This window comes from Sycon ciliatum, chromosome 1 (assembly GCF_964019385.1).
Source record: "Sycon ciliatum chromosome 1, ocSycCili1.1, whole genome shotgun sequence".
Lineage (NCBI taxonomy): Eukaryota > Metazoa > Porifera > Calcarea > Leucosolenida > Sycettidae > Sycon > Sycon ciliatum.
Window position 1 is genome coordinate 10,390,516 of NC_088643.1, and position 23,632 is coordinate 10,414,147.

The 23,632-nt window shown below is 47.5% G+C and overlaps 1 protein-coding gene across 3 annotated transcripts in view; it reads right to left on the reverse strand.

Annotated features, from left to right (window-relative positions):
* Window positions 1-23,632, reverse strand: part of LOC135812878 (5'-3' exoribonuclease 1-like) — a 44,507-nt gene that overhangs the window by 11,210 nt on the left and 9,665 nt on the right. For all 3 annotated transcript variants that reach the window (XM_065326102.1, XM_065326107.1, XM_065326097.1), the window contains exons 12-33: window positions 23,409-23,501; window positions 22,692-22,770; window positions 22,172-22,397; window positions 21,620-21,872; window positions 20,772-20,891; window positions 20,004-20,170; window positions 19,566-19,621; window positions 19,051-19,121; window positions 18,331-18,423; window positions 17,654-17,757; window positions 16,958-17,056; window positions 14,665-14,739; window positions 14,288-14,378; window positions 13,671-13,877; window positions 10,164-10,259; window positions 9,337-9,452; window positions 6,817-6,874; window positions 6,417-6,520; window positions 4,341-4,421; window positions 3,800-3,935; window positions 3,050-3,115; window positions 2,348-2,480 (exon numbers count right to left, since the gene is read on the reverse strand). In XM_065326102.1, coding sequence (XP_065182174.1) covers window positions 2,348-2,480; window positions 3,050-3,115; window positions 3,800-3,935; window positions 4,341-4,421; window positions 6,417-6,520; window positions 6,817-6,874; window positions 9,337-9,452; window positions 10,164-10,259; window positions 13,671-13,877; window positions 14,288-14,378; window positions 14,665-14,739; window positions 16,958-17,056; window positions 17,654-17,757; window positions 18,331-18,423; window positions 19,051-19,121; window positions 19,566-19,621; window positions 20,004-20,170; window positions 20,772-20,891; window positions 21,620-21,872; window positions 22,172-22,397; window positions 22,692-22,770; window positions 23,409-23,501 — 2,524 coding nt within the window. The remainder of the gene's footprint in view (window positions 1-2,347; window positions 2,481-3,049; window positions 3,116-3,799; window positions 3,936-4,340; window positions 4,422-6,416; window positions 6,521-6,816; window positions 6,875-9,336; window positions 9,453-10,163; window positions 10,260-13,670; window positions 13,878-14,287; window positions 14,379-14,664; window positions 14,740-16,957; window positions 17,057-17,653; window positions 17,758-18,330; window positions 18,424-19,050; window positions 19,122-19,565; window positions 19,622-20,003; window positions 20,171-20,771; window positions 20,892-21,619; window positions 21,873-22,171; window positions 22,398-22,691; window positions 22,771-23,408; window positions 23,502-23,632) is intronic.

Here is a 23,632-nt window from a genome sequence, read left to right on the forward strand (position 1 = left end):
GCAGAGAAGCAAGAGTTTCTAAGGTGCGTATGGATGAGAAGGCATTCAAAGCCAAACTCCTTCAAAGTCTGTTGCTGAAGTAAAACCAAGTCATTCTCTCGCTCATTCTCTCTCTGCATCTCTTGTCTCAAAGTACAAGTAGAATGCCACCGATGTGATTTGGTACAAACCCTGGATCAAATCTAGCTTTGGAAAATTTATTTTTCATTGCTTTCAGATTCGGCCTCATTTTCTCTGTGCTGCGCTAATGGGTCCACAAAGGACGAAACAGTTCTGTCCGCAGATTGAATATGCAAAAAAGAATATTTGTTTAGTTTGCTTCCCTGGCTGGCCGTGTATTTTTTTGCTGCATGTTTTTTTTCCCGCTGTGCAGTTGTTTGCTGTTTTATTTTGATGTGTGCTTTTTGCTGCGCGTTCTTTTTGCTGTGGCGTGGGAGATTGGTGGATTGAAAAAGTCCTCAAATCTTGTTTCTCTTATTTCCAAAATATACTTGAATTCCAAATGTATATGATAGAGCTGTCATTGTGATCACTGTAAAGTAGGTCAAACCATTTGATTTTTAATTTAGGCCAAACTAAAAAAGGTGTGTGGTTCGACTAACATGGACATTTTTTTACGGGCGGGCAGGCGGATTTTCTTTTTTTTTAAATATATATTTTTAGTACATGTAAATACACTGTACTGCCTTTAGACACCCAGTACATCGGCATTAACTTATTACGCAGTGTTATGCCATACATGTTGTATAAAGGGATCACTGGCTAATACTTTGAAACATTGTGTGGCAGAAATGTGACTTAGAAGTATGTGTGACTCGCCAGTCTGCCGGTGGTCGTATCGAGTAGACTCTACTACCAGCACAAGGCAGCCGTCGTACCACTCACTGCACTGCACTGCAGTACAACTACAAGTCAAGTCCAAAAGGAGCCGCCTGCGTCCGCAGACTCACGCTGCACAGCACGTAGACGTGGACGTGTTCAGTCCACGTACGTCAGTCACACGACAGCCCGCCGAAAAAAAAGTTACGGTCGGGCTGAAAAATGTACGGTCGGTCGGGTGAGTCGAACCACAGACTTTTTTCAGTGTGGCCTTATATAATTTCTCTAAGGGGCCGTTCAAGGGTACTAATAGGGGTAAAACAAATTCAGTGAATATTCCAGAATTATTCGTTTAAAATAATTTGAGAAAAGAAAAGGACCAAGGAACTACAAGTTAAGCTATAATGTCCACTAACACCACCAGTTACTGAACAATCAGAGCTCATGTGATAGCATTGCACGACACTGACTGACGGTACTGACGTTCTACAACTAACTGGCTATCAGCTCTAGCACATCTTGGATGCGCACTCCAACAGCCTTCCAACCTGGAATGTTCTAAGTTATATGATAACATTATACATGTAGCTAGATTACAGTGTAACTTGTAGCTCCTTGGTCCTTTTCTTTTTCTATAAATTTATCCTTGGCTCTCCATCTGAGTGCATTCCCATAAAACAATTCGACGTGTTCGTTTCGGAAGCGAATACGTCATATTTCGGTTTTGGACATTTTGCATGTGCAAGTGCCACTGCAGACAGTGACCAGGTCTGTGCGCATGCGACAGCTTGCGACACGAGCGTAACCCGTGCGCAAGTCACACCTTGAGAACAGTGCAGTAGAGTTGGGTGGTTGGAATGTTGGGAAAAGGGAGGAATATGCTTCACAAGACTGAACCAGATAGAATTTGACTTCCACTGTCTACATGGTCTAAAACGGGCGAGGAAAACTTGTCTTTTGCATACTGTAAACATGTAATCTTTGGTGTAACTTTAATTTCGGTGATTTCGGTACAGAAACCAGGCACCTAAATTTAAATTACACCTGAAATGCACTAGAGTATGCACTGTATGTGAAGGGAACGCTGGTCACCTAATTCTAAATTACACCTGAAACCTGGCAGGTCCGTGGCACCGAAATTTTAATGCACCTAAAATTACATGTTTTACAGTACTTCAAAGAAGAATATTCGATGAGGTGGGTGGGTTTTAGGAGTTTCTTTTCGAAAATAATTACGGAATGTAGATGGAGAATGCCCAGTTACTTCTGGGTGCCGGAAATGGACATCAATATTTTATTGTTAGAACATTGCTGGCCTCAAGCGAAGGTCCCTGGTTCGAGTCCTGGTGGTGACAGTAAATTTTTTCATCAGACTTGTTTGCATCTTTCCCTCAAATCAATGAAATTTCATTGGAATTCGTTTTACCTATGGGTGGGTGGGGGCTGAAAAATACTAACACTTTTTCGTTTTGTAAAAACAATCGGTAACCCCGGCCGGGCCCTAATGAAGACAAGCACGCCGACTTACGCTCATAGATTCCAACAACTGTGCCACGACAGCCAAGCGGCACAGCTCCGGATGAGCGCACGTTAACGACGCGATCCCAGAGGTGGAACTCTGCTTCGGGATCGGGTCGCAAGTTGTTGAAATACTCTGGTGGCTGCAGGAAGAAGAGAGCAGGCAACACACACGCGCACACATCAACATCTGAGCACGCTGGGAATTTCAGCTTGCGCTGCTTGCCAAACCTGGCTGCACATGGCATTTTTGAGTGCAATGACATGGAGAGTGTGTACTGCAAGCAGTGCCACTGCCAGAGAGTACCTCTTATGTGTAGAACAAAACAAAAAACAAACAAACTAATAAACAGCAACAGCAACAGCAGCAGCAGCAGCAGCAGCAGCAGCAGCAGCAGCAGCAGCAGCAGCAGCAGCAGCAGCAACAACAACAACAACAACAACAACAACAACAACAACAACAACAACAACAACAACTATCTCTTATTGGCCACTGGCTATCGTGAGAATAAAGATTTGAAACTACTTATCTCTTGTTGGCCACAGGCGATCGTGAGAATAAATATATGAAGCAAGAACAAGAACAAGAAACAAGAACAACAGTGGCAATGCAGTACGCAGTATACAGTACCTGGACACGTGCATGCTCAGTCACACATGTCCAGTCAATCAGCCGAATCTTTCAATCGCAGACAGGCATCCAGACACTTACCATAAACAGCGCGTTCGGCCGCACTTGCATGCGCAGAATCTTGCGTTTCTTGCTCTTCGCCACAGCCTAAGACACCAAGAGCAACACAGCATATCTATTAATTATTAAATTCACAATCATGCTGTACTAGCCAATGAGGAGGTGATTTGAGCGATAGCCAGGCATGGAAACAATAGAGGGGGAAAGAAAAAGAAAGGAAGTATCAGTGCAATCACACCACAACATACAACTTAGAACCAAACCACACATTCTACGTAGAGTAGTGTTTGCAGAACTGAGAACACACTACAACAGTGCTGCTCAATGAAATCCAATCAAGCGAGTCAGTGCCATGCCGGGCGTTGTGCAGCCATACAATGTGTCAACACTCAGGCTCGTGCTCGGCGATGGGCACGGGCACCCCCCAAAAATTTTCAATCTGGGTAATTGCAATTGTAATGTATGCAAATATGCTCTAAAATTCAAGAAAGGTTGCAAACAAATTGCAGAAAATTGCCGGGGGGGGGGGGGGCTCCCCTCGGCTCCCGTGCACCCCCCTAGTTGGGGGGGGGGGGGGGGGGGCGAGCACGCCCCTGAACACTGGGATGTGATGAAAATCCTGCAGCCAGGGCGCACACTGGATTGGAGGGATCTGATTTCGTTGAGCGGCACTATAAGGTAGTGAAATTGGATTCAAGGGATCAGATTTCATTGAGCGGAACTGTACAATCAAGGTAGAGGTGCATCACGTGCACTGTGCAATGCTCTGACCTTGGCCTGCTGCACTGCTCTGTCGATATCCTCGATGTGACTGGCATCCAACGTACAGCTGCCACACTGCAACTGTTCACCACTGGCACTTGCCACCTGACGAAGGAACGTTAGCACCTCTACCTGCATAGCAGAGCTGCATGGTAAGCGGTAACAGAAGTACACGGTGACAGGAACCACAGACAAGAATGAGAGTTGAACCCACGGACACGGAGCGCTCATACAGACACACACAGAGAGAGAGAGAGAGAGAGAGAGAGAGATAGAGAGAGATAGAGATAGATAGATAGAGAGACAGAGAGATAGAGAGAGACGGACAGACAGACAGACAGACAGACAAGCACACACACGTACACGGAAACAGACTCGCATACCATAGTATATTGGAATGAAAAGGATATAATCTCATTCCGCCTCGTTGGGAACTTCATTTCCCTTCCATTTACCGCAGTGAGAGAGAGAGAGAGAGAGAGAGAGAGAGAGAGAGAGCTGGAAGCTAAACCATTGATAGTAGTAGGCACTTGTGCAGTGACGGACTTACTCGACTTCACCAAAGACGTCCTTTTCTTGGAAGTCGTCGTTGCGCGTCATCTTCTCCAGGCGTTGAAACATAGTCGGAAACCTGGCGTGGCGGCGAACACACACACACACACGCACGCACGCACACACACACACAAAAGGCATATTATGCCATTACAGGGGCGGCGTGATGTACAGCACACAAGGTGATGGCACATGCGATCCGTGCAGCCCAGCACAAGCACCACATGTGACAGCTCAAACACCTAAGACTGTTAACGAGACATCGTATGTGTCCAGTTTAGCCCATGCAGAGGATTCCAGGGCAGCGAGTAAGAATTTAACATGTAGCTACAGTCAAACTTCAGTAAAATATACCTCCACGGACCGCAAACAAATTACAGGCTAGATGTATTGTGTATCCAGTGTCAAATGACTGTTTCCCTCAATGCAGGGTCATGAAAATAAGCAGGGTCACTAAAATGATAGTACTTTGAACCCCGCAGTGCGTTATACCCAGGGTACGCTATATTGAACTATTTCACTGTATTAGCCTACTAGGAACATTAGGGGGCGTTCGTTTTTGATCTACAGGTTTGGGTAGAAACTACTTCTTTCAGTAGAGGTGTTCGTTTTTTGAAAAAAAATTCTACTCAAAAGGGTACTGTAAAAGCAGAAATTTTCGGTGGTGTAATATTTTCGGTATTCTCCAAAATCGGCGGTTCGGTAGAGGGAAATTTTCGGTAAAACCCGTTCTCCAGGTAAGTGTGCTAGTACTACATGTATACAGTGTCGGGTGTACCGAAATTTTCGGTGCGTTTTATTATCGGTAAAAATTGTCGGCACCGAAGTTACCGAAAATGAAACGCCACCGAAATTTCTGCTTTTTCAGTAGATTCTACTTTCCTCTACCGGCTCTCCCAGGAAAAAGTTGGTAGAATCCGGTAGAAGTTGGTAGAGCTTAGGGATTTCCAGCAAGATCAAGGATTTGTACACAACTCCATACAAAAAAGAAACATTTCATGTACACATCATGTAAACTACTAGATCTGGTAGAACAGCGTTCGTACACTTGCCTCTACCATCTATCTCTATCGGTAGAGTGACTCTACTCTACTCTACCAGGTAGCTAAAAACGAACGCAGCCTTAGTCTACATGCTGTATTATATCAGTTGCTACCAGGGAGTAGTAAAATACAGGGAGATGACACGCCACTAATCGTGATTTTTGATGGGTGCCTCGCGCTTGTTTTTTTTTCTTTCGCAAAAAAAGATGATCTGCTGAATCAATTTGAGTATTTGTCGAAGAACTAATTCCGTGAAAAGGTCTATCCATCTCATGGAACAGCATTTGTTTTGCTCTTGTGATACATCTGTGTCATCGTCATATGGAAAGGTACCACCCTTCCGAAAATCGTCCCGATCGACGGCATGGAGCAATAGAAGGAAGGTGATTTCCTTGAGAACAATACGTGTACGATTGGAGACGAAAAGCGAGTGCACAGATTTTTGAAGTCGAAAAAATCTCTAGGACACCACACGATCGCCCCTAATTTCTCCTCAGTTGTGATCAACCAGTACTTCTCTACCTTCTTTGTGATGATGAGCATTTCATATTATGGTATGCTAGAGATTCGGGAGTTCACTTTTCGGAATGAAATGTTCCCAAGTTTGTCAAGGATTGAAATGCGGGCTACGTCGTCGTAAACAGCTTGTATCGACACAGGAAAAATCTACGGCGCGCAGGGATATCTCGCAAAGTGATACCACTCTTGCTGGACTTCTATCCTGACATAGTGGTAGTTTGGTCGACTACCAAACTTTGTGAAGGCAGACAATTGTTGGAAATTCTCAGCGCTGAGTTTCTACGGGCTGCAGTAGGAGTCTCTTTGGCGGTAGGTATTTTACTACTCCCTGATCGAGAGAATCCTGATCCGCGCGCGTGTCTACACACTTCGGTACCCATAGTACCCCAATCTCACCCGCCGGGTGAAAACGGTGCTGAGGCAATCGTCAAACTGGCCGTACATGCTCGTGTCACCTCCCTGTATTTTACTACTCCCTGGTTGCTACCAAGAAAGAAGAGAAAAAGGCTCACTTCTTCACGTAGTCCTTCACAATGGACACGGCGAGCGGGGAGAGCTCCCACGTCCTCCACTTCTTGGTGGTGGCGTCAAGATAGCCACGCGCAAACCCAACAAGCTGCGCACAAACACAGAAATACACACACAAATGCACACGCACACACACATAGACATGCACGTGCAGACAGACACAGAGGATATTCAGCTGTGAAAGAAGCAAAACCGAGCCCACAGTATCAACACGAAGATGGGCTACTAGTAACGTTAAAAGAAACCAGCAGACAAACAGTACAAGGATGCCAGTGTTCACTAATTTCATGTTTATAGAAGCATCTCAGTGACTCAATTTCTCAAACGAGTACTTGTATTTGCTACAATTTCACGTCCAAAGATTGCTCAGGAAAAGCACCATACCTCAGTTCCTTTGTTAGTGGACTTCAGCTGCAGGCCAACATCAAACTTGTGTATAGACCTGCAGGGCATGGCAAGGGAAGAGAAGGACATACGACGAGTGAGAGCGTGTAGAACATGGCGAGTACAATACACACTCTAGTGGAGCACTCGCGGCTGCAGCGGCGGTGGCAATCAGCAGAGGGACAGTACCGTGCTGCGGTTCAACGGAGAACTTGGCGGATGATTGTGATAAGTTGATAACCCATCGATTGGTTTTGAACTCTAGGACATGATCAAGACTGAAGAGACGGTCTGGGTAGAGAGTGGCTGCTGTACGCAGCTGATAATTTTATATGGACCACTTGCCATTTGTACAGATCCACGAAATCCCGTAGACCCGGAAGGGTGTTGAATGTGCAGGACCCTATTGTGTTTTCTGCTATTTCCACTAAGAAATGGGGCCTGAAGGCATTTCATACGAAAACCTTTTTCTGACCTAGCTAGTCATTAGTTCTAACCAAAGTGAAGAAGCTGGAAAAGCGATTGCTGGTCATTGAATTATGATGCGAAAATTGGTCAAATGCGCATGCATAGCACACATTCAACACCCTTCCGGGTCTACGGGATTCTATGGGATTTCGTGGATCTGTACAAATGGCAAGTGGTCCATTGTGCAAAGGTCCTGGCTACCACTCGGAGTAAGTGGACCATGATAAGGATGTACAGTGCGTATCGGTTATAGCGTGGTCGTGTAAAAGAATATACTGCCTACAAGAATGAACTCTCATGTTTTCATAATCATTACATGGATTTCATGTGCACATTTATTCTTACAAGCAATTTTATCGTACAGTAGAATATATCGGTCCTAAGAATGGACTTTGTGTAGCGAAATATGCCAGATCAGTACAAAGTATATCGCCTGTAGTAATAACATCCGTCCAAAGCAGTTCTGATCTGACTCGCGTTGGGTCCTAGTGCTGCAGGTTCAACTATTGTGGTCATGTAACTCATGTTGCATAGCCACATGGTAAGCCTATGTGACTGTGACCAGCCGCATGCACAGTAGCACTACCTTGTATGTACGATGATCTTCTTGCCTCTGCGCACATGCACATGCTATGTCACACTTGATTTATCGTGTGTAAGAAATATCGGAAATAAGAATAGAAAGTCGTTTTTCAAACACCCACGCTATAACCGATACCTACTGTATATTGAATGTGTACAGTCACTGGAGCAATCATCGATGCACACCAATGACACAAAGGCCAATTACAATTACTATAACTAAACGTCTAAAGCACAGCACACGGCATTTCTGCGGATGCGGAAAACTCAGCATGACCGAGTCTCATGCAAACCGTGAATTTTAAGCACCGCGCAACAGACAGACAGACAGACAGACACTCATAGACAGACAGACAGACAGACAGACAGTCATACACTCATAGACAGACAGACAGACAGACAGACAGACACTCATAGACAGACAGACAGACAGACAGACAGACAGACACTCATAGACAGACAGACAGACAGACAGTCATACACTCATAGACAGACAGACAGACAGACAGACAGACAGACAGACACTCATAGACAGACAGACAGACAGACAGACAGACAGACAGACACTCATAGACAGACAGACAGACAGACAGACAGACAGACAGACACTCATAGACAGACAGACAGACAGACAGACAGTCACACACTCATAGACAGACAGACAGACACACTCATAGACAGACAGACAGACAGACACACTCATAGACAGACAGACAGACAGACAGACACTCATAGACAGACAGACAGACAGACAGACAGTCACACACTCATGGACAGACAGACAGACACACTCATAGACAGACAGACAGACACACTCATAGACAGACAGACAGACAGACAGACAGACACACTCATAGACAGACAGACAGACAGACAGACACACTCATAGACAGACAGACAGACACACTCATAGACAGACAGACAGACAGACAGACACACTCAATAGACAGACAGACAGACAGACAGACAGACACACTCATAGACAGACAGACAGACAGACACACACTCATAGACAGACAGACAGACACACACACACTCATAGACAGACAGACAGACAGTCACACACTCATAGACAGACAGACAGACAGACACACTCATAGACAGACAGACAGACAGACAGTCACACACTCATAGACAGACAGACAGACAGACACACTCATAGACAGACAGACAGACAGTCACACACTCATAGACAGACAGACAGACAGTCACACACTCATAGACAGACAGACAGACAGACAGACACACTCATAGACAGACAGACAGACAAACTCATAGACAGAGAGACAGATAGACCTTTTGACGCCCATCGCCGGAAGCGATGATAGAGATGCTACAGCAGAACCCATAGCAACTTGTGCTGGGATTGCAGCATTCAACAGCTTGCAAGGCAGAATGATTGACCGCCACTATTCAGCCTGGTCTACACCACACAGCTATAGATAGACAGACACAGACACAAACACTCACCCTCCAGGTTGCGGTCGCTCTACCTTGAGACTGGAGACGATGCGCGCCAGGAGCCCCGTCGAGATTCCGGCCTCACGGGCGACCGCATTCAGAGGGACATACACCTCAGCACGCTCCTAGCGACATACACAACACAGAGAATACAATCTAGTATATCATCCACACATGTTTCAACGGAAAGATCTGCTAGCAAAAATTGCCAAAAATCCTTTTGTCAATCCAATATTCTATAATATTCTTGACAAACCAGCGGGATTTTCAACAACCAAAATATCCCCTTCATATACACAACAACAGTACAAAGGGCCGGCGGAACCGGTCAGGCTGGTCCGGCCATGGCCGGACCACTTTCCCAGCTGGATGGTCCATGTGATTCGTGCAAAACCGGTGTAAAAAAATCCAGAGGTACATGACTCGACTGTATTGCCGACGTGTGATGTGCTTCGAAGTAGCTCAGGACTCCGTGACCGGCACTGTATGGCTGATACGGATAAAAAAAAGTTGTGTTTGTGTTCTTTTACTATAATTTTCTGCATTTTCTGGAGCCTTAGAGATGCCCAAATTCGCTCTATTTCACGTAAATTTTAAATAAATCTCCCGGGGGAGGTCCCCCGGACCCCCTCAAAAGTTCGCCGGACCACTCCCAAACTCCTTCCTCCGGCCCTGGTACAATACAGATCGGATCTGTCAATCCAGCGACCTCCCCAATGCAGCAAAATGCCCGCCACACAATTGGTGCCAGGCTAAAAAGGGAGCAACTGCACTTGAAAAAAGAAGAAGCTCGGTGAGGGCACCCCACCATCTATCTCATCGTCCCATCTACATACCTTGTGTGAGCGGATGGCACTCAGCAGGCTGGGCTCCTCATGCTGCTCTACCTGGACATGAATGCGAACCTGCTTGTTCAGCTCCACATTCTCAATCTGCACAAAATACAGACACACACACACACACACACACACACACACACACACACACACACACACACACACCACACACACACACGCGAGCACATGCATACACGCACAAAACAGTAGGCATTGGTGGACTCAGAAAACAGCACTGCCACGCAAACTGTGCAAGAGCAAATCAGAACAATACAGAGTTTCACAGTGCACCACAACTTCTCTTGCATATGATGGGCTTAGTGAGGTGTTAGCGCCCCCCTACACGCATGCACAGACACACAGACACACACACACACACACACACACACACGTGTTGCTCACTGCCAGAACTGGTCATGTGGGTCTCCCCGGGAGAGGGGAGAGAGACTCAAAAGGAATCTTGGAAAGATAACTCAATTGGCTATTGAACCCCCCAACGGCCGACGCCCCCTGAAATCCCCAAAACTCTGGGTGGACTTGAAAATGATCCCACTTATGGGCTCACCACACCTCAGTAAGTGGGTGAGGACAAGGTGCAGAAAAAGGATTGACGGCATCAGGGTATCCGTCCCGGGATCCAACTGCAGTTACCCCTGCCCTCAGTGAAGGTAATAGTTGCTACTAGTGGGGGTGGCTAAATCAGAGTGGATCTGATACGAGAGAGCTTGGAAGCTCAGGGCCCTACGCTATGCTTTTTTTGCCTTGACGACCTAGGCAAAAAAAAGCATAGGGATGTTATAAAAATTTCCTTTTTCCTTTTTTTTTTAGCCTTTATAGGAAAGACAAAGGGCCAAGGAACTACAAGTTACCCTACACAGTCCACTTAGACCATCAGTTACTGGCCAAACAGCTCATGCGATGACATTGCAAGACACTGACCAACGCAACGGTGCTGGCGTTCTCTACCACTAACTGGCAATCAGCTCCAGCACATCTCGGTCGTACACTCCAACAGCCTTCCAACTTGGAAAGCCTTCTAAGTTCTATATGCGTCGGCAAAACAATCCGGCCAATGCTATGCTACTAGCTACCATATAGCCGCGTGCCCTGCCACTGCGCGCTAGCACCTGTACTACTACTAAGTACTAGCCCACAGTGCACGGCACATGCTGTCGGGCCTGCACTCTGCACTGCAGTACGTGTACACTGTACTGACATACTGGCATTGGGACAGCGCAGTGCTCGACTAGACTGTGCATCATGCAGGCAGAGTGCAGCAGCGCGCACTGTTTAGTTCAGTGCTGTGCTAGAGATAATACCGCCGGTGAACGCGTACCATACCAATGTTATGTACATGACTTGTGTCAAGAGTCCATCACCCGGGGTTATGGGCTCTTGCTTGTATCCATGGCATTGGCCACACCTTTTTGGCGACGACTGTACAATCATGTACTTTGAAGTAAGACAGATGTAGTACTAACATTCGAGGGGAACGTGCTTACGCTTGTCTCGGTTGCGCACACCTTCCCCTCCTATGTTAGTACCAAAACTTCTTTAGGTGGAGCCTTGTTGAAAGCGAAAGTGTCTCAGCACGTCGTACTATAGGAAAGGTAGAGCCAAAATCGATATGCCCTAAACAGAGGTGAGTTTAGAAACAAGGATGAACGAGGAGCTTGCCCATATACTTGTGAACGGCTTTTTTCACACGTAATGACTGCAAGATACCGCCTGCACAGTATTTCCTGCTTTTGGCAGTGCTGCAAGACGCACCTCGCATAGCACCTACACACAAAACTAGGCACAAAGGAGGCTGACAGAGTTCGCCGCAACCCAAGAGTGTCTTGCACAATGCAGTCATTGTGCGACTAAGACTTCGGAAGATGTCCTCCTGCAGTAGCGGCCTAGCCTGACTCCCGACTACGACGTCACACTACATACTAAGTATGCGCAAGAAACAAAATCGTTCTCTTTGGCCTCAACTACTTCTTTGTTGTCCGGTTGGCCATTGTAGCCGTCGTCTAGGGCCCAGTTTAAAACCCTGATAAATTAGTGACCCCAGACGCTGCGCTCTGCGAAGTTTTCCCAATGCCTGCCATCTATGAGGTCTCACGGCAGTTCCTGCTCGCCCCACTCCTCGGGATGCCGTCAATCGCCGGCTGCTGACGTAAAACTTGAGCCTCACCACCACTCGACCCTGGATCCGCCTCGGAGCTGCTGTGGCCCCTGCCACCCTCCCGGCCAACCTGGATACCCGGCTATCCTGCCACGGCGCAACATCCAGTCGTGTACTTCGTGTTCGTCCCGGTCTCAAGCTGGAAAGCGGTCAATAAAGCCAGGTGGTCTTTAGAACCAGGTCTCCAGCTGATCAGCACAATAGTCCGTTACTAATCGTTACTTTCGTAGTACATGGTGTTGAAGTACCAGCATTGTATTCGTCATGATTCGTAACGTACCGGCTACTGTGGCCTGGTGAGGTTGGCAACAGTAGGCAATAGGACTTGTTGGTGGCCGTGCATTGCACACGTAACTGCTCTTGTGTCGTATATACCTCCACTAGTCTGCTGGGTTTTCACTCAACTGTGCATGGACTGTAGTAAGTAAAAAAATAGAATTTTTTTGCCAGCCAGTACATGCTAGATGTGTTTAATGACCAGCCAGCAACCTTTCTAGGCGTCCCGTCGTGCATAGGTCTTACGCGATGCGGATTTCAATTCACTGAATTGGGTAGACCCTTCTAGACCCGCGTATTTAGAAGTTCTTTTTTTTGCAGCACTCATGCACTTCTTTCCAAGAGGTCTTGGAGTCAGACTAAAGCTGTTGTTGAAGAAGTTCGTTTTTACTTCGCTATTCAGGTACTGTTTAATCTATCCAATATGAAGATAGACACTTCGCTTCAAAGGTCCAATAGCGGAATTGTGAATAATGCTGGTCCGATAACCCAGCCACCTTCTGCCACCTCCATACCGCCAGTCAAGGACTCGGCCGCACCTTCCCAAGGTGTTGCGACGCCGATTCCGGGCAACAAGGGTATGGTCACTCCGACACCAGAGTCGTTTTTTGGGGCAATGCTACTGCCCTCTCGGTCTTCTGTCAATGCTGAGATGCTTGTCAACGCGGACTCCACAGGAAATGGGTATCACACACACACACACACACACACACACACACACACACACACACACACACACACACACACACACACACACACACACACACACACACACACACGAATTCTCTGATGATGTCCAACAGCCTAAGCATTCAGACTAAATTAATCTTTTCACTCTCGTCCAGTCAAAAGTGAAGGCTAATGAAATAAATGTGGTGTGAGCATAGGGCAAGACACCTGAGTAAGTCAAGAACAGTAAAGAGCGCTGAAGCAGCAAAGACATCCATGCATGTTCGCAGATGTGTGTGTATGTATGTGTATATTGGCAGATGCAAAAGGAGATACGTCCACCCCCCCCCCCCCCCCCACACACACACGCACACACAGAGCACACTAACCTTTCCGGCTGCTCCGTAGTAGCGACCAGACAGCACAAAGCACTTGGCACCCATGGGGAACAGCTCGTTCAACGTGGGCAACAGAACGCCGTCGTCGGATGCAGCCGCGACACTACCGCCAGCGGAATCCACTTCCTCAATATCCTCAGTGGTGATCGCATTAGCAGCACTGGCTGCTGCACGGGCTTGACGCAACGTTGGAATATCCTGAACACCCGTCAAAGCAATTGCCAACAGTAATAAGAAAAATATTCAAAAGTTTCCATGGAGATAGGAATGATATTAACGGAATGGATAGAGTGAGCTGCGCACTCAGTACGAACACAATAAGCAAAGAATACATGTCATGCACATCCATATTCCTTGAACGTTTTCGAGGCCATCACATCACAGTGAGCCATACATGAAAGTCTTTACTTGACCCTGCTGCTAAGACTGCACCGAAGCATGAGCTGTCGATCTTGGACTGCTTGCCTATTTCATGGCACTCACTACATACTGGACACCGCTGGTCCAAGTCAACATTTGTACTTCGAAACAGGGATCCATTATCAGATTCTGATGGTGGATCCTGCATGCACCATACACTATGCGCGTGGCTGAGAATGTGATCTTACCTTCACGATGGTTTGATAACAGATGGGTGATGGATGCTTCGACCATTGCTTCTCCAGGCTAATCTTACCAGTCTTGCTGTCACAAACGAATCTGCACTCCACCAAACATACACACATCCATGCATACACACATGCATACACACATGCGCCCACAAACACAAAACAAATCACTTGGTCAGCCCTTGGTAATATTATCCAATCAGCAACTATCCTTATGAGAATCACAGACCCACAGACCCACACAAATAGGAAGCAGAATTAAGAGAGAGAGAGAGAGAGAGAGAGAGAGAGAGAGAGAGAGAGAGAGGGAGAGAGAGGGAGAGAGAGAGAGGGAGAGAGAGAGGGAGAGAGAGAGAGAGAGGAGAGCATCTACCCACCGTTCTCCTTCACAAACGTTCACACAGAGCAACACATCAGTGACGCCTACTTCCAAGCCTTTACGAGATGAGTACCTGAACGAGGGATAAAATAGACCACAACACACACACACACACACACACACACACACACACACACACACACACACACACACACACACACACACACACACACACACACACACACACACACACACACACACACACACACACACACACACACACACACACACACACACACACACACACACACACACACACACACACACACACACACACAAAGACATGATGATGTATCCACAGAGAAGGAAACTAAAACTGTATTAGTGCGATGAAAAGCAATACTTTGTTAGGCGGACATCGAGCGTAGCAACCACTATAACACAATGAAGTTTCCGAGGTGACTTTCATGAGATACTCACCAGGGAAAACCAGCTCAAAAATACTATCATCGCCAACATTGCTTAGGAGTTCAAAGTTGAAGCAGAATAACACAACCATCAAGTACGATTTTCTTCTTCGAATATTCGAATGTTTACTGCCTGCTTTCGAATACTCTTTCTGATGTCGGTATTCTAGAATATTTCGAAGATTCCTTCAATTTCCTTGCATGGCTAGCAGAAAGTGCTTTCAATTATTTCCTTTCTCCTCGAAAGTGTGCCAAGTTTCTAGAGCCAGCGGGGGGTATCAGGGGCGGATCCAGGAGGGGTTCCCGGGTTCCCCGGAACCCCCTAAATTTCGTAAATGTACTACTGGTAACCATATGCATGAACATGTATCAGCTACTTGTATTCAGTTTTGACTAAACTGGAACCCCCCCCCCCCTGTAGAGATCGCTGGATCCGCTGCTGCATGTCCAGAAACCTGTTGAGCCCAACCTGTGGGAGAAGTTTCACTGCTCGTCTTTGCAAAGATAAAGTCCTCTCTCTGCTGAAGGATCTCAAGAAACAGGACAGGCAGAACAGGCAAAAGCAAGTGGGCGATTTGTACTAGCCTTGCGCATCTGTTCAAGCTCCCTTGATCGAACCGGGACGTGAGAATTGCATTCTGTTGTGGTAGCTTGTCGAAGAAGGTGCATAAGAGCACTTGCAAGAGACGACATCACAGCTCCAGACGGAGGAGGCTGAGGCTAGAATTCGGAGGGCTACAGCCATCCGGAATGACGAGAAAATTCCGAATGCCACCAGTGGAACAAGAAGACTGTTAACACGTGAAGTGTTTAACCATAAATACTGTTATTTGAATTATGTACGAGAGAGAGAGGCTGCATTATCCCAGCTCGCACAGGAACTATCATCACCGGCCACTCTCTCTAACCGTTACATTTGCTCCATTGCCCAAGATATCATGTACGGTGGCACCAGGGTCGTCCCAAGTTGGAAGTGCTTCCTTGGTGCTTCATGCACGATAGGCAGAATCACACCTGCTTCAAGTGTCATTCTATTGGATGCAGATGATGCACCTTCCAGACACCCATCCTGATGTGTGGACCAGTTCTTGCGCCAAGGCGGTTTCTGCGTCCATTGGTCAAATGCTTTCGCGTGGATCCCCGCTGATCAAGCCATCGGTCCGCTTTCCTTGCTGTTTCGTCTTCTCTGTTTTCTTTCTTCAGTCGCTGCATTAGTTCGTTTTGCAGATTTCCACGTCGATGAACGATGTGGTCGCCATCTTTACGCAGGATCTTGAAGGGTAGCTGCATGCTGATTTAGCTGCTTTTTTCCACATGCAGTGATCGTCTTTCCCAATTTACACTGATATCAATTTATGTACATGTATTCCCACTCACGTTTGCAACATACGAGTAAACTAGTACTTGTCCTTTGTGTTCCTGTGGGTTGGGAACGGTACGGCTGTGATCCGAAGCAAGCAGACTATCAGCCGAGCTACGAACACCGTAGTTGGTATTATCGGTACGCGTCGGCATTCTGCAAGTGTACTGATTAGCTCACTCGATAGTGGCATGGTTCGCTCAAAGGTTCAGCAACACGCTCGCTTCATACTGGTACAGTCGTCCCTCTTAATCCAGCACTTTACTATAAACCAGCACCCTCAATGGACCAGCACAATTTTTTAAAAGAAGCCAAAATGACCTATTCATGCCCACTGCAACAATTAATCAGGTTTTTAAATCCAGCAGAATTTCCACTGTACAAGTGGTGTCAGATTACAAAGGGACCGCGGACCGCAAAGGGACCGCACACTACTCCGCAGTCACATGACACTTGACAGACCCGCCAACAATACTAATCACATCACCATAGCGACGCGACTAGCGGCGCATAGTGAAACTTACTCTTCGGTCAGGACGTCGACATCACGGAAGAACTTGGAGTTTCCTTCGCCGCTCTGCTCCTTGATCACAGCCTGGCCGTCCGCTGTCAATTCAGAGCATCTGCAACAGGACAATGAACACATACCGTATTTTCCGGAGTATAAGCCGCACTGGAGTATAAGCTGCACCCCATTTTTCACCATGAAATACAGACATCTACTACAGTACAGTACTACTGCTCAATGAAATCCAGTCGCGTCGCTCAAGTGCGCGCCGGGCGTTGCGCAGCCATAGACCTGAGAACACTGGGCTGCGAAATGACGCAAGGTGCAAACTTGAGTGACGCGACTGGATTTCATTGAGCAGTACTGCAGTATCCTATCTATCACCGTTAAAAGCCGTACCCCATACTCTGGAAAATACGGTACATGTACATGTATAGCCAGGGTCATTGTCATAGCAAGCACCACACGAGCATGGAATTATCAGTAGTGGGGGTTAATATCAAATTTATGTTGGTATGGCCTGAGCAAGCTTCTAACGCAGTCAAACATCATGGCACATGTGTGCGTGTGTTTGTCCGTGCATGCACGTGTGTGTGCATGTGCGTGCGTGCGTATTCAAAATCCCCAAATCGTCTCTGGATTATCATCAGTGCAAAGCACAATACCAGTGGCATTGAGCATAAGGCAGGCATTGTTTCATTGGAAAGCTTACATTTCAGCATCAGACATGACAGAGATGACCTGTGCTTCCACCAGGAATGGAAAGTTGACAAACACATTCTTGCCAATCAGCTCCTTGGCGGCAACCTCCACGGTCTACACAGGCACACACACAGGCACACACACAGGCACACACACAGGCACACACACAGGCACACACACAGGCACACACACACACATACACACACAGGCACACACACACACCCACACCCACACCCACACCCACACACACCGAACATGCATATTTTATCAAGCAGCCCACCAGGAGCCATGCCCGAAGGGCCATCAGTGCTACCAGCAGAGAAAAGAAAGAAAAGCCAAATGCTGCAGCAACAGCACTACCAGCAGCAGTTGCAGCGGCAGGAGCAACGACAGCAGTAACAACATCACCAGCAGCAACAGCAGCATCACTACCAGCATCACTACCTGCATTACCAGCATCACAAACAGCAGCAGCACCAACAGCAGCAGCACCAACAGCAGCATCACAAACAGCAGCATCACAAACAGCAGCATCACCAACAGCAGCAGCAACATGGGGAGGGGTTGTACATCTTTATCGTACAGTCATGTGTTTTATCTCATGGGAGTGGTTCACACGAAACATTACCAATGGGTGGCCGCACAGCATCATCATCGTCGTCATCATCATCATCATGGCGTACTCACCGCTCCTTCATCAGACATGCAGAGATGAACAATCATGTTAGAGTTACGGCTGGCTTGCTGGAAGATGCGCACGCCGGCCTTGGTCAACGCCGTCTGCAACAGGAGCACACCGTACAGCACATAGAAATGCAGAAACCATGAATAGAGCGGTTTCTCATCTGTCACATGACCGTGCGGGGCAACCATGTTGGTTCCAACTCCACTCAACCACTGCATCCATGGGTCACATGATGTCGGTGGCCATGTTGTTCCACTGTCCCCATGCCATGATCACTATCTACACAAAATTTAGTCACATGACAAACTGATGTGAAACACCACTCAATGGGGCACACGACTTGTGCACGACACAGGCCAAGTACAAAGCAAGCCCATTGCTGCACACTGCATTGTACAGCCTGGGACCTGAAACTTGCATGGCCGAGTGCAACTAAGTCAGTACGGCATGAGAGACCTTACGTACATGTAGTGTACTAAGGTCACACTTAGCATATTTTTTGTGTGGAGCTGGAATCCGCTTGCAGGTGAACTGAGCACAGGTTGAGTGCACACCATGCAATACGTATACAAAGTACATGTTGTATGACCTACAGACAGGACACCACCTCCACAGCACAACCATAAAAGGGAGGTGGTGGTGGTGGTGGTGGTGGTGGTGTGTGTGGGTGGGGGCTCTGACGGTATGATTATTATGGTCGATACCGAATAGAGGTAACTTACACGATGGGGAAGATGCTTCAGAGTTGGAAAGCCAGGTGACACCACGTCCAACATTACACCATCGCACAAGCCTACGCAGAAGAGCAAGCGAGATAAAGAAGAAAAGAAGAATAATGAGAAACCGTGCCATCAAAAGTCAAGGGAATGTCGCAAATTCGACCCACACAGCAAGCGAGTGCCACATACTGCGGTCTGAGGCTGATGATAATGGTCACGTACCAAATCCTACCTGCATCTACTGCAGGAAAGTCTCATAACTAAGCGCACGGCGTACAGATGTACCGGTATCATGGTCAATACTGGTGGCATCGCATGTGTCATTGATCAGTGCAATTCACGGCGGTGTCCAGAATTCAGAAGCCCACCGGATAACCAGACATACACCAAGGGTGGCGTTTCCACTTCAAATACCTTTTCCCGATCAGCCAATGCCAAAATTAAAATGCTGCAGGTTCCATTCTTCCAGGGAAAATAAATTTATTACAGTGTCGTAATGAGTGTTCTGTCCGACTCACCAAAGATAAGGTTATCTGGGTCTGTGGAAAAGGAATTCGCTGGTAACTTCTCCTCTCTGGGACAAGACAAAGAAAGAGAGAAAGGTTGTGAGCATGACGAAAGGACACACGCACACATAGACACACTCACCCAGACACCCACATACGCAGACACACAGGCACTCGCACAGAACAGAAAGTGCACAGTATCGTACCCACGTGGGGTACTGCTACATACACTGACTACAAAAGGCAAACATGTACATTATACCCCCCCCCCCCCCCACACACACATACATAACACTTGCCCATGCTGGTACCGGCTACAGCAGCAAGAGCAAGCAGCAAGCAGCAACAGCATCAGCAGCATCAAGAGCAGAAGCAAGAGCACGACTACAATAAAGTCACAACGCAAGGAGTGCATAACATGGTGAGGTGCAGTACACCAGCACTACTAACTTTGCCGTGCAGTGCTTGATGGGTGGGTGCAGCTGCTGAGGTGAAGCGTACGTGAAGCTGATCGACTTGTCATACGTGTAGACAAAACACTTGCCATGGCGATTGCGGCGTTTCTCTTCCGACTCCAGCAGCTCCTCACGGGAAGACATTGCGGCAACAAGTCGGTCCTACAGCATGCAAACGCACATACATGCACGCGCGCACACACGCGCACACACGCGCACACACACACACACACACACACACACACACACACACACACACATCTAAACAACCCTGGAGGGAACATCACTGAAGGCGACGGTTGCATTCACCATCCCCGATCTAAAACCGTGTGCTGCCCCACTGGCCCAGTCACCAACTTGCCAGGCCGAGGAATTCGATGTGGCCTACACACATGGCTGATCCTTACCGGACTCCAGACAGGTGTCATTGCATAGGTAAGTGGCCTTTTTTTCTCATCAACCACCGCACCATAAGGCATAACTGCACTCTCCAGCCGGCCTCGAGGTCGGCTGGAGCGCGCACAGTCATGGGGTGGTGGTTGATGAAAAATCTATACAAGGCCGAATGCTGCTGTTTACCCTTTATATCCATTAGGTCAATGACCAGGGGTCGGAATTTAGTTGCCAGTGCTGTACATGGAAAATCAGAATGGCGTAGGCTACGACTCTGCCCCCCCCCCCCCCCCCTCGGCACCCGGCAGAATTGTAGGCATTAGCAGCCATGTTGAGCATGATGATGATGATGATTGCCTACATCACATACCTGGTCAATGAATGGAATAAGTACCACGGCTTCCCAGTCTTGCTTCTTCCCGTTGAGATCAGACTTGAACTTGACCGGGTAGAACTCAATGATTTCCGAGCTGGGAGATGTCATCAGATACTGCATACACACAGACACAGACACACACACAGAAGATAAACTACATGTAGCGAACAGGTTGAACCAGTATTATAGACAAGGCACTGTCGATAATTTTAAACTAAGTCTATACAACCTCCTTCCCCTCACATACACACACACATACACACACACACACACACACACAGAGCTGTCCGAAGTAGAGGTGCAATTCACTCGGGATGAACTCGGAGAAGACATAAACTTGCACAGTGCAGCCAATGTACCATGCACACGCTCACGCAAGCACCCATGCCCCCCCCCCCCCCACACACACACACCACACAACAATAGTATAGGTAAGCCATGTTTGGTTGAATACTGTAAATATACAAATTTTCGGCAGCTATTTAATTTTGGCTATATTCGGCACCGACCCAAAACGCCTAAATTAAAACGCCGATGAAATTTTTCACAGCATCTGTCGCACTATACCATGCCCTCTACCCCACGCCGAAAATAAATCGCCAACGAAATGTCAAAAATCGTGCAGTGCCGAAATTTTGCAGCGCCGAAATTTTGTATATTTACAGTAACATGTTGATTGATTGACAGCATGTTACAAGGCGGAGGACGCACTGTGTCGAAAACAGTGCTAGTGACCGATGATGGCTGAAGTCAGGAGCACTGTTTTCGACACAGCACGCCCTCTGCCTTGTAACATGCTGTCAACTGATCAACACGTATGCAACGAATAGAAGCTAGCGTACCTGGAATGCTTCCGGCAGCAGCTCCTTACTGAGCGACGGTAGCACGGCAAGCAACTGCTGGAATGGCAAGAACGGAGTGCCCAACTCAAAGCTGACATCGGTCTCGGTGATCTCGTTCTCCACAACATCGTGAAGAAAGGGGGAATAGTGATAGGGAAAGTACCAACTCCACGAGGGCACGCCATGGTAATAGTACAACAGAATCCACTGGATGCCGCGAATGTAATGCTGACACATCTCATGCAGTTGTTCCCTATGCCAGGTAGGAGACACACAGCCGTGAAAATGCACACAAACACACGCGCGCAGAGCAGGTACACATGTGAACTGTCAATATGCACAGGTACATCTACCTGCGTGAATACACAGACCCACGCGGGCACGAGGCAGTCGCTCGGACACAGAAACAATGCATGCAGCACAATAACACAAGAAAGAAAGAGGGTGAGAGAGAGAGAGACCAAGAAAGTATAATTATTGTAGTCGGAGTGTAAGCAGGGGCAGTAGCGGCAACACCATAGATACGCACCACGCCGGCGTGCCAGCACTTACTTTGTAATGGCCTGCTCCGATTCATACAGCTTCTCACTGTAGTAGTCCCGACGCTTCTTATCAAAAACGGCGATGGCAGCAGATGACGGTCCTGCCGCCACCGCTCCCTCAGTGCCATCGGACGCCGTTTCATCAGCGTCTTGGGTAGGAGCTGCGCTGTTACCAATTGGTGCCCCAGGCTCAAAGTCATCCAGAGCGTCGGCATCAAGCAGTGCTGCTGATGAGTCTACACAGTTTGGAAGAGAACAAACGTACAAACGCACAACAGTCATGATACCGGACACAGATACTTCCTTCAAGTAGCAGACAGGCACAAATAACTGTAGACGATGATGGTACCCATATATCCACCAATGTATTCCACGCATGTATCCAGACATGCATCCACGCACGCATCTACTCATGTATCTACGGATGTATCCCACCCATATATCCACGCACGTATCCCGTCCAAACGGTCCACCACCCGTCCACCAGCCACCCAACAATATGCAGAGAAGTCAACACACTTTGTACCTACTTGTACCACTGGGAGCTTCCTCGTCTGAGAACTGCTCAACCTCTCGCGCACGATGTTTACGTCGTTGGGCTTTCTTCTCCTACAGAATGTGGATGTGCACAGACGCACAAGGAGGGGGAGGGAGGGAGAGATAGATAGATAGAGAGTGGGAGTGTGTGTGTGTGTGTGTGTGTGTGCATGTGCATGTGCATGTGTGTGTGTGTGCGTGTGAGAGAGAGAGTGAGAGAGAGAGAGACCAAACACACAAAATAAACCGAAAGAACAGGCACACACTACTGCACCAATACTCTTATTACCTGACTGTCGGGGTAGGAGGCGCAGAGTGCTTCTACAGTAGTCGAATTCTGTCTCCAAGCATGGGCCATGATGGTTTTAAAAACGTTACTTTACAGTACTTCATGTCGGTACATGCTATGGTGAAGAGCCAGTGAAAACTCACAGACGGTATTGTTAGGGGGCGTCGCAAAAGTTTTTTGTTTTTCCCGAAACGAATATCTTTCACGGGGGGAGTGAGTCAAAATCGTGGACCGACACAGTACATTTACATGTCCATGCATGAGATCCATGTCGCCCAACATAACAAACTGAGTTCATTTCGGAGTGGGTCAGAGTACGAAATGAACGATGTTCGTTTCAGGGACGACAAGATAACTGTTGCGATGACCCCTTAGCTACATGTAGTACACACATGGTAGGGTTCTTCAGAGGCAAGCCTACCTCCACACGCTTGCTTTTAAATCCGCCCTCGGATTGCTTGTGCTTCAAGTACTCGTCGTCGTCCAACTGCTCCTGAAAATAGTCAAACTGCCACTGTACATACACACCCGAGCACATGTGAACACACATGAGTACACACATACACACGCACACACACGCACACGCACACACACACACACACACACACACACACGTATGTATACATACATACACACACACACACA